The 15,204-nt window shown below is 37.3% G+C and overlaps 2 protein-coding genes across 3 annotated transcripts in view; both read right to left on the bottom strand.

Annotated features, from left to right (window-relative positions):
* Positions 1-86: 86 nt before the first annotated feature.
* cul5a (cullin 5a) lies at positions 87-13,564 on the bottom strand. The gene is made up of 19 exons (XM_084125479.1): positions 13,471-13,564; positions 10,807-10,916; positions 10,604-10,703; positions 10,348-10,524; positions 9,011-9,152; positions 8,757-8,902; positions 8,516-8,596; positions 8,210-8,303; positions 7,389-7,519; positions 7,184-7,291; positions 6,852-6,916; positions 6,154-6,286; positions 5,941-6,072; positions 5,725-5,848; positions 5,062-5,237; positions 4,798-4,959; positions 3,880-3,998; positions 3,672-3,795; positions 87-3,557 (listed from the first exon to the last, which is right to left on the bottom strand). Exons 1-19 carry the CDS (start codon positions 13,495-13,497, stop codon positions 3,363-3,365), a joined length of 2,346 nt encoding a protein of 781 aa, XP_083981605.1. The 5' UTR covers positions 13,498-13,564; the 3' UTR covers positions 87-3,362.
* Positions 13,565-14,684: 1,120 nt separating this feature from the next.
* The window catches only part of LOC311090252 (integrin alpha-E-like), a 60,441-nt gene continuing 59,921 nt past the window's right edge, over positions 14,685-15,204 (bottom strand). For both annotated transcript variants that reach the window (XM_084125472.1, XM_084125471.1), the window contains exon 33: positions 14,685-14,975. In XM_084125472.1, coding sequence (XP_083981598.1) covers positions 14,922-14,975 — 54 coding nt within the window. In that variant the 3' untranslated portion in view covers positions 14,685-14,921. The remainder of the gene's footprint in view (positions 14,976-15,204) is intronic.

The raw sequence follows: 15,204 nt of genomic DNA on the forward strand, positions 1-15,204 counted from the left end.
GGTTTATGGCATTGACCTTTATTTGCTCTGTGTTGTGGAAACGAGATCCCCCCCCCAAAAAAAACATCAAATCAACTCACATCAGCCTCAATCAAATAATATTTTTATTTCGCCAGTAAATAAATTATGCAACATAAAAAAAAATCCAGTACATGAAAATGGTTCACTCGCACTTAAAGAATAGCATCCGTTCCAGATCTTCACTGTACAATGGCACACATTCACTTCATAATTTTCAAATATTCTTGAAGCTTTAAAGGCTTCAGGCAAGAAATCTTGAAAACAGACAGTCATAGGCAGTGCATATGCACCTTCTCGGAACCACACTTACATTTTGCTTGTTGCAACAGCAGTCTCTCACACTACAGGGAACTTATGTGTTCAGTTTTCTACTGAACTGTTTACCAGAAAGTGTATGCGGGAATAATTGCAGAACTGTCCTAATGTGTCATACAAACTATGTGAATAGAGAGAACTATGCAGAGAATAGTGATTAGAAACCATCACAAGTACACCAAAGTGATCTGACTGACATGATGCTTTTAAGAATAAACACAAACCTTTACACTTTGGTCAGTGTTTGGACAAAGATCATTCGTTGTTTGTAACTTTTATGCAGTGACAATAATGGAAGACACTCAACAAAACAGGAGAGTGATAAGACACAAACACCACTCCTCCTGGTATGTGATATAGTGGAGAGACAAAAAGGACAATAAGTACACATGATCATATTAGAATGACGAAAATACTGATGTGCCGGCCATGAAGTTGAAAAATATATATTTATCACCCCATCTCACCATTGCAGTCCAATATGATCAACTTAATAGTGAGTGTTTATATGTGGACACAACTTTATTACAGAATATCCCATCGACAGATTCCAAAATGTTTTGTTTCACGCTCACTTATTGCATTATATCACTGAATGATGTGCACTCTTGTTACTGGAACATTTCATGTGCATCAGAGAAAACAATTTGCAAACAATAAAGTATAATTCATAATTTCATATAGCATTCCCCTGTAAGGTCATTCACAACATGTTTATTCAGTTTCATCATCTTCTACTACAATGAACTGACATTTCAGCTTTTGGGACTGCATTTCATTTGATGTCATTTAAAAAACAACAAAAAACAAACAATGGGCTCATGAATAACACAAGCACACAACAAACGCCAACTGTGATTGATAAATACGAAAACCATAGTGCTTGTCCTACTAAAATTTAAAAAAGGTATTTTTACCAAGAGTAATTGATAGAGGAAAACATACAGTTGGCAGAAACATCAATTTTAAACTCCAAAAATGAAAATGCATAAATGCAACAGGATATGACATCACCCCGTTGCAAAAGGCTCCTAAGCGTGCACGCGCACACACACACACACACACACAGACACACTCTCTTTCTCGTCCTCTCAAACATGCTTAAGTTATCAATAAATAAAGAGGACAATCGAACTCAATGTTCTCAAACACCATTGTACATCTGGATCTTATAAACAATGCTTTCGCATTATAACCAAATGGAACCTTTTCACTATTTTGAGTTACCATGTGAAATCAAACGCCAGGAAAACAAATGAATGACTGAAACGTATTAAAAACTGAAAAAAACTAACATAACTGACAGGAAATGTTATAGTTGAGATGGAAAGCTGTTCCGCAGCATTTAATAGAAATATGTTTGAGTGTAGATGAATTTAAAATCAAAACTTGATAGCATCAGCCAGTGAAAATGGTAGTTTAGACATTTTTTTCCAGACGACACACTGAATGGCTGATATATGGTGAACGCATTGATGTTTGATTCAACCGTCATTTGAAACCCACTGAAGAAACTACATCCTAGACTGACCAGAGACTGCCTATATACGAAATCTGCCTGGATAATAACATTATCCATATTAATACTTGTATGCACTTAAACGCTAATAATCATGAGACAGTTCATTTGATTATAATAAACAGCTGATCAGTAATTGCACAAGCGTTTGTTCAGAGACACATAATAGTATACTAACGAATCACGTTTCCCACTAAATGTGGCGACGAATGACGAGGCTTTCTCAGGGAACCTCAAAAATAGAGGGAAAACAATCACTATAATGATTTTAAGATCAGCACTCTTGTGCTTTGCTTTGGCAATGTGTGTTTAGCAAGAACCGCAATGCGCTAATTAAAGTTAGGGTTAGGGTTAGCACAACCTACTAAAATAACTCTGCCCTACTTTACCTGAGGTTGGAGCGGTGCCTGCTTTACTCGGACTCATGTAACTGCTTTACCGCTTGTGTGTGCTCAGCTGTGATGGGGCAATGAGAATAAATTGTAGTTGTGACTTAAATTCAACAGGTTCAGTGAGTTGGCTGTTATTGGACCTTAGTGGAGCCACCTCATCACAGGCTCCTGGAACAATTCAGTCAGCATCTCAGTCACTATTCGAGACAGATAACGGAAAATTCTGAGTCGTAAACAAAAAAAAGAAAGAACTGAAACTACGTTACACTGACCGTCTCACTTGGTGCACACTGATTTACAGCAAAACAAACAAAAACATATCAAACCGATACGAAAGATTTTCTCTGCAGACCTTGACCCTTTGTGACATCTGAACGCCAGCATTTCCTGGCATTTTGAAGAGTAACTTGTCATCTAAACTGCAATGAGCCAATCAAATCTTCCGTGGCTTAAAGATGGTTCAACGTTTGCAAACGGAAAACGAAACCCAAAGATGTGAAAATCAATCCAAATAAATCCATGCTGACATTGTGGCAGAGAGTGTGAAAAGTGCTAATGCTAGTCCTCCATCCAAGCCCGCGCTCCTCAGTGTTCACGGCCAGGTGTTTGCGGTGGCGACGATGGGACGGCTCTCGGCCCGGGCTGTGCGGTGAGGATGGGACGTGGCAGGGCCAGACGGAGGATGTGGGAAGGAAAAAATAAAAAAACACTCGTAACACGGCACACACAAGCAAGTCCTCGGATGAATGTGACATTCCCACTGACCGCATGCTGCTGGAGATGTACACACACAAAAGGCCAAACGCCCACCATGCATACTGACTACCAATGGCAAAAATAGAATCCTTTGTCTTTTTTCCTATTTTTTTAATCTCCTATTCTGATCCCCATGTGTCTTCACTGTAAGGTAAGGCAGGGATTTTTTTTTTTTTTTAAATACATTTTTTATCTGATGTGTGACTGTCTGTCGTTAAAACAAGCTCTTGACTACGCCACCAGACCAGCAGCCTAAGCAGTATCTTTGAGACATCACCATCCCTCCCCCCGCTGCCGATCCTCGACAGGTACGTCGTCCTTGGGAACGGTTACAGATCATCTTCGGAGTCGTTTCCGCGCTACGCCATGTAGATGAAGGTGTTTATGTCCGTCTCGTCTCTCTTGATGTACTTGTGCTCAATGAGCCACTCGATCTGTTCCTTGATCATTTTCTTCTGAGGGAGGAACATGTTCTTGAGGATCTCCACCAGCTCGGTCTGCAGCTGAGCGTTTGTGATCTTCTTACGCATCTTCATGATCTGAATGATGGCCTCCTGAAATGTTGCGGTGGAAAAAAACAAACAACTTAAGCCCAAAGTACACTTGGAGCATAGTGACTAGTGTTAGTGAACAGAGAGCACTAGTAATGATTTTTTTAAATTTTGTACCTGTGTTCTTAATATTCTAAGCTGGACGATGCCTTCGTTCTCCTCTTCTCTCATTCGCTCCGTCGTCAGCTGCAAACGGCCGATTAGGTTTATCTTCCCCCTCTTTTGAACCTTGGAATTTTTTCTGAGGAAAAATGGAAAAAAGGGCACTTTCTAAGTAAATGAAAGAGCGAGTAAAAGTCAAAGCAGGAGATGAGATTGTCCTTACATCAAGGAGAATTCCTGGTTAACGAAAAACAATGTGCTGTCCGTGAAGTCTTTGGGAGAGCTCACTGGCGGTTCATATGACAGCACTTGACGTTTGAGCTTTGGGAAGGCAACAAGAGACTAAACAAAAAGAGAGGGGAAAAAAGTAAATGATGATGTTACCACATCTATAAACAAAGATATTTTAACTTCTCATTTCTAATTCATTTTTAAAAACACTAGTAATAACAGATAAATGTAATCAAATTTCAAAATGAATATCCATTTTTATACTGTACATTATAATATTGTGATATCTAAATTCACTTTCACTTGTAACGTTATGATTGATTTTAGTTCTTAGTGTTTTATTTTTAAGTTGTTTACACAAAATAGTATAACATTTTAATATTGGGTATTTATCAGTTATCGACCAGAAAGATAATTATCGGCTTAACCATATCAGTCAGAATTTTAATATCAGTGCACCCATGTTAAAGCAGTGGTTCTCAACCAGGGGGCCGGGGAAGTATAGAAAGAATTTAAATTAATAAATTAATGTCAATATATTCCAATAATTAACTCTAATCTAAATTCAGAGAATAAAGCAAAAAAAAAAAAGGCTTTTTCAGGCTACAGAATATTCCTTTAACCATCACTTTATTTAAATACTAGACGCCAATAGCGTTTTAAGTGGATAAGACATGTTCAGCTTTTCTATTGCCAGTTTGCGTAATTTCAAGGTGTTTTCCACCCTATGAACAAAAACTGATATTTTTTGCAACTTTTCAGTGCATGTTCTTTTTTTTTTTATCTTTAATGCAGACAATGTTCTGTTTTAAGTAAACATCTTAACACAAAAAGTGCAATTCTTGTGCAAAAGTTTCCAGAGTGATTTTCAAATTTTCTTCAATTAATTTGGTGTTGATTAACAGAATACCCAGAGAGTTCGTCTCAGTTCGGCGTCAGGCAGCTCAGTGGCAAGTTTCAGATTCTCAAAGCTGATCTTCTCGCGTGGTCTTTGGTTCCAGGCAAAAAGCACAGCCAGTTGGAAGGTCGTGACCTCCAGGTCGTATTGCCCTACTTCATTCTTGAAAGTGATCTACCGGAGAGCACACAGACTGATTAGCTAGAAGTTGCAAGCATTTACAGTTGCAAATCACTACTAAGCATTAAACACCCAAAGTGTATAAAATACACCCACAATGCCATTAGACATGAGGTGGTGCCAGTGGAGTTTGCGGCCGCTGTGGTTCTTCTTGTAGAAGTCCTCCACCTCAGGGATGAGATCTTCCAGCTCGGTGGGCAGAGACACAAACACTTTCTCTGAGCTGCGTGACCAAGCTCCAGCATTCAAGATCTTTATGTTCACAGAGTCCGCTGAGTAACAGAAGGGGAGAGAAAGAGACCTTAGGAACTACTGTCCAAATGAAAAACAAGCCACATCACATCATCACTAATATTTATCACAAATGTTCACTATGGTGGAGCTTGACCAAATTTGGTTTAGGGATAGGTTTATGGATAGGGTTAGGGTGTAGCTAGACGCTAAAGCTCCGCCCCTAATATCCAGAGAGGAGGAGCTGGATGTCAAGCTCCACCCATTGGCTCTGCAGTGAGCAGCCTCTCGAATTTTCAGCATCATTACTCCAGTCTTCAGTGTCACATGATCCTTCAGAAATCATTCTAATATGCTGATTTGCTGCTCAAGAAACATTTTTTCAAATGGTTAATGCTGCTTAATATTTTTTGGAAACCATGATACATTTTTTCAGGATTCTTTGATGAAAAATCTTACTGACCCCACACTTTTCAAAGGTAGTGTAAATGTATATATATAGAGAGAAAAACTGGGCTTGTAAGTCACCTGGTAAAGCCAGCTTGTTGTGTTTGTGCACCTCCTTGAAAACCTGGTTAAGATCTTCGGACACTTTGATGTCTTGGAACATTCTAGCTAGCTTGTTCACATAGTCAGCCGGCATCCCAACTTCCTGAAGCATGCCAGACCGAAGCAAACAGTGAGCCATTAAAATACAAAACACTCAAATTGAGTTTCAGTCACTCATCTTTCTTTTATTCTCACCCTGAGCCACTCGACCATGTTCTCCTCGATCTCACTGTCCGCTGAGATGTCCAGGATCAGACGCCTGGTCAGGTGGGCTTTGTGGTATCTCATGAACACATCCTTATTCTGGACGTATTTTAGCACAAGCAGCTACAGGAAGGAATTGGTATTATTTACATTTCGAAACACTTTTGAAGACAACAACAACATGTGACGTCATAATAGCCTCACCACTTCCTTCAGTTTGAGTTCAATCTCCTCTGAGGTCAGCTTTTTGCTGAGGGGCGTCTTTCTTAGCAGCATGTCACAATAGTTGGCAAGCAGCTCCGGACACTTTGACTCTGGTTGTGTTTTGAGGCCCACTCTGCATTTAGAAACATTAAAGGGTTAGTTCACCAAAAATGTTTAATTCTGTCATCATTTACTCACCCTCATGTCGTTCCAAACCCCTAAGACTTTCGTTCATCTTCAAAAGACAAAGATGTTTCGAAGATATACGAAAGTCTTACGGGTCTTTCCTTTAAAGTGTCATCAAACATGATTGATATAAGCTGATACAACTCTGAAACATGGAACAAGAATGCACACATGCATACGGACCCTTTTCACAGACTGTGAATCTAGAAGTTTATTTTTAAAAATGTATGTACATTTATAGCACTAAAATTTGAGTTAAATAAAAAATTATTTGCCTCTTTTGGAAAGTCATAGAAACATTATCATGGATTTTTTTCTTTTGCTATTGTAGAAAATGGGAGCGCAAAAAAAATATATGTTGTAGTTTCTGTTCACTGCTACAGAAGTTTAGCCAACGATGAAGACTTCCTTTTCGGAGAACCTCGTAAATGTGAAAAGGGTCAATTAGCAGCGCTCTGCTATGAAGTTAGGAGGAGGTTATTTTGTGCTTCTCACTATAAACCGTTACTCACCCCTTCTGTTTTAATGGCAGCTCCAACTTAAATATTGTGGCATCATTTACAACTGCTTTATATGCCTGGGAGAAATGAAAAACTATATGTTACAAGTCATTAAAAATGTACGCAAGACAAACACTTGTTTTATGTAAAATAAACAAGTCAATTAATTTTCCAGTAACATCAACAGTGTTTCTAATGGATTATTGTTGTATAACCTTCCGATGTTCTCCTGTGTCATCACAGATCTCTGGTAACCATCTGCGGTGTGATCTAGTCATGCAGGCTACTTACTGAGACCAACTGTAAGACAGAGAGAATGAATACTGATGCGGCGGCGTGCTCACTTTGTCTCTGGCTGTCAGGAACCGAGGATCATCCTGGAAAGCTTCCTTTACTAATTTACTAAAGCGATTGAACAGAGTCAGGAGCTGCTCCACATACTTCTCAGAGTCCTGAGGAAAAACACAAACAAGAACGTTAACGCCTAATGGTTGAGAATCTGCCATAACACAAAGGTCAGAATTTCAAAGCTTTGAATATAGTTCTCACTGTTGTGATGGTCTCGGCAGCGGCCACCATGTCTGCCAGTCCAGCACTGATGATGTGATCCTCAAGGTCTTTCAGCATGGGTTCAATCCCATTGGGAACTTTATCCATGAGAGAGAACATGAGGTGCAGCTCTGTGGATGAAGAGTTCACTGAGGTTTAAAAGCTTATATTTAAAGATATTATATAGCTATTTAGAAAAAATGCAACTTTATGGAAAATACACTACTGTTCAATAGCATAGGGTCATTAAGTTTTTTTCTTTTAAAAGGAATCCATATTTTTATTCAGCAAGGGTGCATTAAATTGATCAAAAGCGTTAGTAAAGACATTTATAATGTTACAAAAGATTTTTTTTTTCTTTTTTTTCTCAAATTTTCTATTCTTAAAAGAATTCTGGAAAAAAAAAAACTATCGCATTTCCACAAAAATGTTAAGTGGCACAACTGTTTTCTCGTTGATAACAAGAAGAAATGTTTCTTGAGCAACAAATCAGAATATTAGAATGATTTCTGAAGGATCATGATTCATGTGACACTAAATACCGGAGTAATGATACTGAATATTCAGCTTTGCATCACAGGAATAAATCACATTTTAAAACATATTCAAATAGAAAAGTTATTTTAAATTGTAATAATATTTAACAATATTACTGTTTTTTACTGTATTTTTAATCAAATAAATGCAGCCTTGATGAGCATAAGAATCTTCTTTCATACAGATTAAAAATTCTTACCCACCCCAACATTTTCAATGGTAGTTTATATAAAAAAAACCTAAAGAGATCATTTTAAATATAGATTTCCAAGTCTCATACTCACTGTCAGTCTCATTCCGTTTGATCATGCCTGGACATTCAGCCAAGATAGTTTCTTTAAATGACGTTACAAGCGCATTCACACAACATTCCATAAGCTGGGGAAAAAAACAATCCACAATTTCAGACTGACATACCTGGCTATATGACTTTACTTTAAATTAAATATCAAATACTGAATCATTTAAAAATAATATTTTTTATATATATATATTTACATTTAAAAATACACAAATATTTTAACAATTGATGCCCTATATTGTGAATGAATGAATTATTAATGCATTACTTAAGACAATCATATACTCACTGCTTGTACAGAGTTACATTCACGTCGTGTCTCTAAATATCGTAGTGCACGTTTCTCCTCTTCCCTTAACTTAGCGTCAGCCTGTAAACAGAGATATGAGAACACATGACTGCAGACACAAGTATGGAAGAAATGTAGAGTGTTAGCAGGAGTCATAACTCGACTCTTGGCTGTGCAGTTTTTATCTAACATGATTAGTATGGAATACAAAGTCTAAAATCTGATCACTGGCAGGCCGTACATATTTCATGTAGTTTTGTACTCCATTCTGCTGGAGGTAGGACGGTGCCTGGGTCCTGTAGAACCTCTCAGTGGAGTCTAGGTAGGCTTTCTCAAAGTTATCCCTGTAGATCTGCAGCTTATCATCAGGATTGGAGCACAGGTTCACTGGAAGAGAGATTATAAGAGACTTCTAACTAATAACGCCATTCAATTCTTTGAATTTTCAACAAAAAAAGTCACTCAATCCAATAAAAGAACTGCAGCAAATCTCACCATACGACTCTCTGACCCCGATGACCAACTGCGAGTCAAACGCCTCTCCCAGCCGCTCGGCATGGACCAACTTCATTGCACTATCCTGCAATCTATTCTTGATGTTGGAGAATATAGATTCGTTCCAAGTGTCCAGCATCAACTGCAAGAACATAAGCAGAACTAAAGAATGAATCCCATTTTAGGTAAACAATAGTGCTGGGCATTGACACAAATTTCACAATTCGATTAAATTTCGATTCACAGGCTTGTGATTCAATACAGTTCCAATCTCAATTCAATTCGATATCGAATCATTTGGATAAATATCAGGTACAGTACGTCAACTAATGCTGTCAATTATTTAGGGATCCCTGTCAGTTGGAACATTACTATAATATTAAAGACTAAAATTAACAACTGATTTGTACACCGACATTTGACATTTTTGGATAACTTTTTTTATGACAATTATGTTTCCACTGTGGCTGTCATAAAAACTTGTTTTCATGACGGATTTATTCAAACATACATTAAATATTGATGAACAGGTTAAGTAAAATATAATGAATATGTAATATAGAGCATAGTTACTATACATTATGCATAATTGCATGCAACTAACCCTAAATCAAACTTAATCCTAACCTAACCCTATAGTAACTACATGTAGTTAATTGATATTAATCAGTGCTTAAATGTAACAAGTACAGCTTAAGATAAAGTGTAACAGCATGTATTTATCAAAATACTTTGAATGTCTTTCCGTGGTTGAAACACTGATTGTGTGATTACATGAGACATGGGCCTGGTTTCACAGACAGGGCTTAGATTAAGCCAGGATTAGGCCTTAGTTCAATTAGGACATTTAAGTCGATTTTTTACAATTTTTCTTAGAAAGAAACATTACTGGTGTGCATCTTGCGACAAAACAATGGCACTGACATATTTTAAGATATTTTAGTGCAAGTTGCTTTCAGTTAAAACAGCTCAAACATGCATTTCAATCTGGGACTAGGCTTAAGCCTAGTCTGTGAAACTGGGGGATGATATATTTCGGTAAATTGTACTGTTTCTTTCCACATACTTTTTGACGTTCATTCATGTTTATTTAGTGCTGTAACTAGTAGTATTGAGAATGAGATGATTAGTTAACGAGCCGCTTGAACTGAGGCGCTACAGCGATCTGTCACGGCACATTAAAGAGCGCAAAAACGGTACAGTCACGCTACAAAATAATGTATAGTGAAGATTTGTTCACACGTTATCTGGAAACAGCATAGACTAAAAGACTGATTCTTAGGATTTAAGTGGTATTTTCAACCCAACCCTAAAAAAAAACTTTTTATCCCACTGACCTTCCGCACAATGCTGTCCTCCATATTGGACTTTTTGTTGCTGCCCTGTTTGCCCATCAGGGTGATCTCCAGCTGGCAGAACGGTTTGGGCAGAATGTCACACTGCGTAAAGAACTTCCTCCACTCCACGATGTAAGCCTTGAGGAGCGCCGTGTCATCTTGGTGACTGAGCACTCTCTAAAAACCAATGTTCAAGAATGAGAGATGACTCTGCTGAAGAACATTAACGGGTCACTTAATCCTGGATCTCTCTTACCGCTTGAGCTTGCTTAATAAAATCTAAGATGTCTTCCTTGAGGGCCTGGTGGATCTTTGCAGGTCCTTTGTCATCCCATAGACAAACTGCATGAACATCTCTATGAGAATGAAGAAGAATAGAAAGACAGACTGAACACTCAGACTTTAGTTAATGTGTAGGATATAAAAAGATCTGAATGAATTCATAATATAAGGTCTTACGAGAAAAGATCGAACCACTGCTGCTTAGTTACAGACTCTTGGCGAAGCAACTTAAGGACAATGGGGCGCATAAGATCCCACTTGTCCTCAAACTGGAGGGAACCCTTGTTCTAAGCAAAAAGACATGGAAGAGGAAACAGATGAACAAGAGCATGCCTGCATTAATATGTGACACAATGAACCAGACATTATGGAAGACTTTTGTGTTTACATTTTTCCAGAAAATCTGTGCTTCTCAAAGCATTTACAATAAGGCAAGTAGTTTGTTTCTTTTATTTCTTATGTCTTGGGTTGATTTTTGTTAGCCTGGTAATACCAGACTCTGCTACTTCACTTTGCTTCGTAGACAGAGTCTGGCATGGCATAATAGAGAAGTGTTTTCTCTCTTGCTAGGGGGTGCTTGTCTGAAGTTTAAAATCATTGGTTACCCGTAAGCCAATCACATAACGTTTGGTTATGGCGTGTGTTATGCGCATGCTCAGCCGCATCTAACTTCCACTGTAAACACATGTATGATGCGAAAACAAAACCATCGAGCGAAATACCGGAGTGAACATGGCTGTGAACGACTTTTGCAGATTATGTGAAATAAATCTACGCATCCACGGTACAATCAGCGTCTACGTCACGGCTCTCAGCCCGCCCTCTGTTCGTTGATTGGCCGGCTGTTTTCAGGCTGGAGGAAAACAGAAAGCTCTGACGCGGTCTCAGACTGAGTACAGAAGCGAAATGAAATTGAGCGGAAGTACGAAGTCTGACGTAGTCAGGCTAGATTTTTGTTGTTACAGCTGTTAAAAAAACACAATTATTTGAACTTTTTTAGTAGTATTTTGTAGTATTTCTTTGTTTTTATTATTTTTTTGTAATATTAAGGTCACAAAGAAAGATTCTTTACTAATCTTTCAACATGCCATTTGCTACTTTTCAAATACATTTATGTATAGATTTAAAGGGATAGTTCACCCAAAAATTACAATTCTGTCATTATTTACTCACCCTCATGTCATTCCAAACCCGTAAGACTTTCGTTCATCTTCAGAAGACGAATGAAATCTGATAGAATTCTGTCCCTCCATTGACAGCTACACAACTACCACTTGGTTGCTTCAAAAAGTTCATAAAGAGATTGTAAAACTAATCCATATGAATTGAGCAGTTTAGTCCAAATTTTATGAAGAGACTCAATCACTTCATATGATTGACAGATTTAATTTAGGCTCGCTTGTTTCTCCCCGTCAAGCAGGTTCGGTTGAGCTTTTATGTTTGTTGATCATTGTATATCTGCTCGATTAAAATGGATTAGTTTTACAATCTACTTATGAACTTTTTAAGCGTCAAAGTGGTAGTTGCGTAGCTGTCAAGACAGAACTGGCTCAGATTTGCTTAAAAATATCTTCATTTGTGTTCCGAAGACGAACGAAAGTCTTACGGGAGTAATTAATGTCAGAATTTTCATTTTTTGGTGAACTATCCTTTGTGTTACCATTGCACCAGACTTTCAATCTTAAATTATGAAAGTGCATTAAATATATATTTTAAATAAACCATGATCATTTTAAAATAAATATACAACTTCAAATGTGTCAGTGTGCAGACATGATGGTTTAATTTCCAGCACAACGAACAATACTGCAACTACTAAAGTTTTACATTTCTAAAACATTATTGTACTTGTTTACCAAAGAGACAGTGAAGATCTTGAAATTAAGAGACATGATGAAAACAAAAAAAAGTAAAAATCAAGGTAAATATCACTTGTAAACACAAAATGCTATTATGCATAATTTCCAATTCTAATAAGTGTAAAAATATTATTTAATTGTACATATTTTGGATTAAAAAATGCTAGCTATGAAATTAGTTAACCAGAAAAGAAGTCTGTCATTTTATTTCAAAAATGCTTAAAATGCAATTTCCACCAAATATAGATAGCAAGCAACAGGCTGAACGGTGTTTAAAATCAACCTGATAGTTCATGTCTCTAGACAGCATTTTGGATATCACTAGTGCGTTTGAACACATATATGACACTCAAAATATTGTCTAGGTAAGTTAAGCAGATCACTAGGTTCTGACACACAACCACTGTAACGTTACTTAACTGCATTAAAACAAATGTAATGTCTCTACTCTCTCTAATTAATACTCCTCAAATGATTTCCTCACATATTTTAACTATCTGACCCTAGTGACATGACATGTAAGGCAAGAAAAGATTAGCAAATGAAACTCGATATGATCAACACATATAACGTTAGTCATTTCATTAGCTCAGTCACAACACTGTGTCATTTAATCATTTGCCAAGCTAGCAACATGCGTGCTGCTAACTGTCATCAGGTACATGTCCCTTTATGATATACATTTTTAAACAAAATACTGAGGGTCAACACCCAGTGGCGTGAAAACTGACTTTAAGTAGTCAGCATGCAGTCCAGCATTATTGTGATTATTGGCTTCATTAATCTCAGCTAGCTCACAGCCTGCTAGCTAAACACAGGCTGCAAGACAGTCTTATAAACTCACTGGACATGCACGTAAGAGTCCGAGCAAGCCACTAAACGTCAGTGGTACAACATAGTCATTTGAAGGTTATAGGCGTATGCACGGTTTTTTTTACTGTTTCTGGAGAATTTGGAGGCAAAGAGCTAAAGTGTCTCTTACCTTTAACAAATGAGACATCGTCGCCATGTTTCCTTAACTTATCCCCTCGTCCGATCTCGCGAGAATTGGTTCGGTATTAGAACTAGCGATGGGAACTTCGGTTCATTTCTGCAAATGGATTCTTTCGAACCGTCTGTTTTAAAGAACATGTTCAAAAATCGATTCAGTGCTTCTTTTATGTAATGCAGATATAATTCATCTCATGATAGCTCATAATGACATAGTTTTTTAGAACCTATAAATAATTAAAATATTAAAACTTTTGTTTCGTATGTCAAAAATGCACAAACATATTTTCATGACTGTATTAGTAGCATTTAATCTATTCGGCTCCCAAATACCATCGGTTCTCGGCTCATTCCTGAACAAATCGTTCAGACCGGTTTTGAGAACTTGTTCAACTGATAGAAAAGAACGCTTCGTTAACCAAGGTCGGACATTCCTACACAGATTGAGAATGTATGGTGGATTAGCATGTAGTGGCATTGGCATAACAATTCACACAACGTATTATTATGTGTAGCCTATTATTCAACACCGTTTTAAAACGTTGAGATACAATAGTCATCTTTATTTATATAGCGCTTTTAACTATGTAGATTGTTCCAAAACGGCTTTACAGTGATAATAGGAAACTGTGACAATATAAATCTTTGTGTGTTGTCTACTATTTCCGCACAGGCTGTGACAATGACATTCAATAATCAGATGTATTAAAGCCTAAACATAGCCAGACGTGAGAGCTCCATAAAAGGCCATACCACATGACCACGTGTACTGTAGGCCTATGTGTGACTGTTTATGTGTGTACACTATGTTGAGCCACCACTAGTTGTTTCCATTTTCAAATTAATAGCATGTCTCTGCTGGTCTTCCAGCCTGGTCAAGATGGTTAAGCTTGTTTTAGAAGAGGTTTAAGCACTTTTAAACTTGTCAGAATTGTCAGTCAACCTTGAGTGCACTGGGAAATAATCTTAAACCAGGTAAGAACAAACCACCAAAAACAACTTTTGTTTTTTTCATGCAACCAAAATGTGTCTTACCATAGATTTCATATTTTAAACAATGAACCATCTTTTTTTCTTTTTTTTTTTTTTTACAATTGTGATTCTCATAAAATTATCTTTTGAGTTTTCTTTGTGGACTTTGGTGTCTCATCAAATCCTGAGCTCAGTTTCTGCACACTACGTCCAGGCTATAAATTAGTGCCTTGGTTATGGGGTATTTAGGATTTACTTTTATTTAGATAGAGAGATTTTGTCTAACAGTCTTTCTGTACATAATATATTAAATACAATCAGCCTTATTTACTACAATCAGTAGTAAAAGCTTCTTAATACTACATTGACAATAAAATAAACAAGGTTATAACTTTTATCCCCAAAACAACAATTTGCAAGCTTAAGCAAGATATATGGGAATATATATTCCCTCCTGAGCTTTGGCAGTCTTCAGTTTGGACTCTGTGCTTGGTCCACTTTATGACGGCGACGGAAAAAGCCACACTGAAAATAAAATCACATGAAGAGTCAGTGCATGCTGAGATAATGGTTCTGTTCGGAATAACATCTTACAACTCTTACTATTTCTGCAGTATATTGTATGCAGACTGTGCACAGGATGCAAATTTCATACATAAAATATAGATGACCAAATACATTCACCAAAATATGCACTAATACAATACCATTACAGCTTACTGAAAGAAATAATATCCCACATTGCATTGCGCTC

Source organism: Abramis brama, assembly GCF_963993115.1.
Source record: "Abramis brama genome assembly, chromosome: 10".
NCBI lineage: Eukaryota > Metazoa > Chordata > Actinopteri > Cypriniformes > Leuciscidae > Abramis > Abramis brama.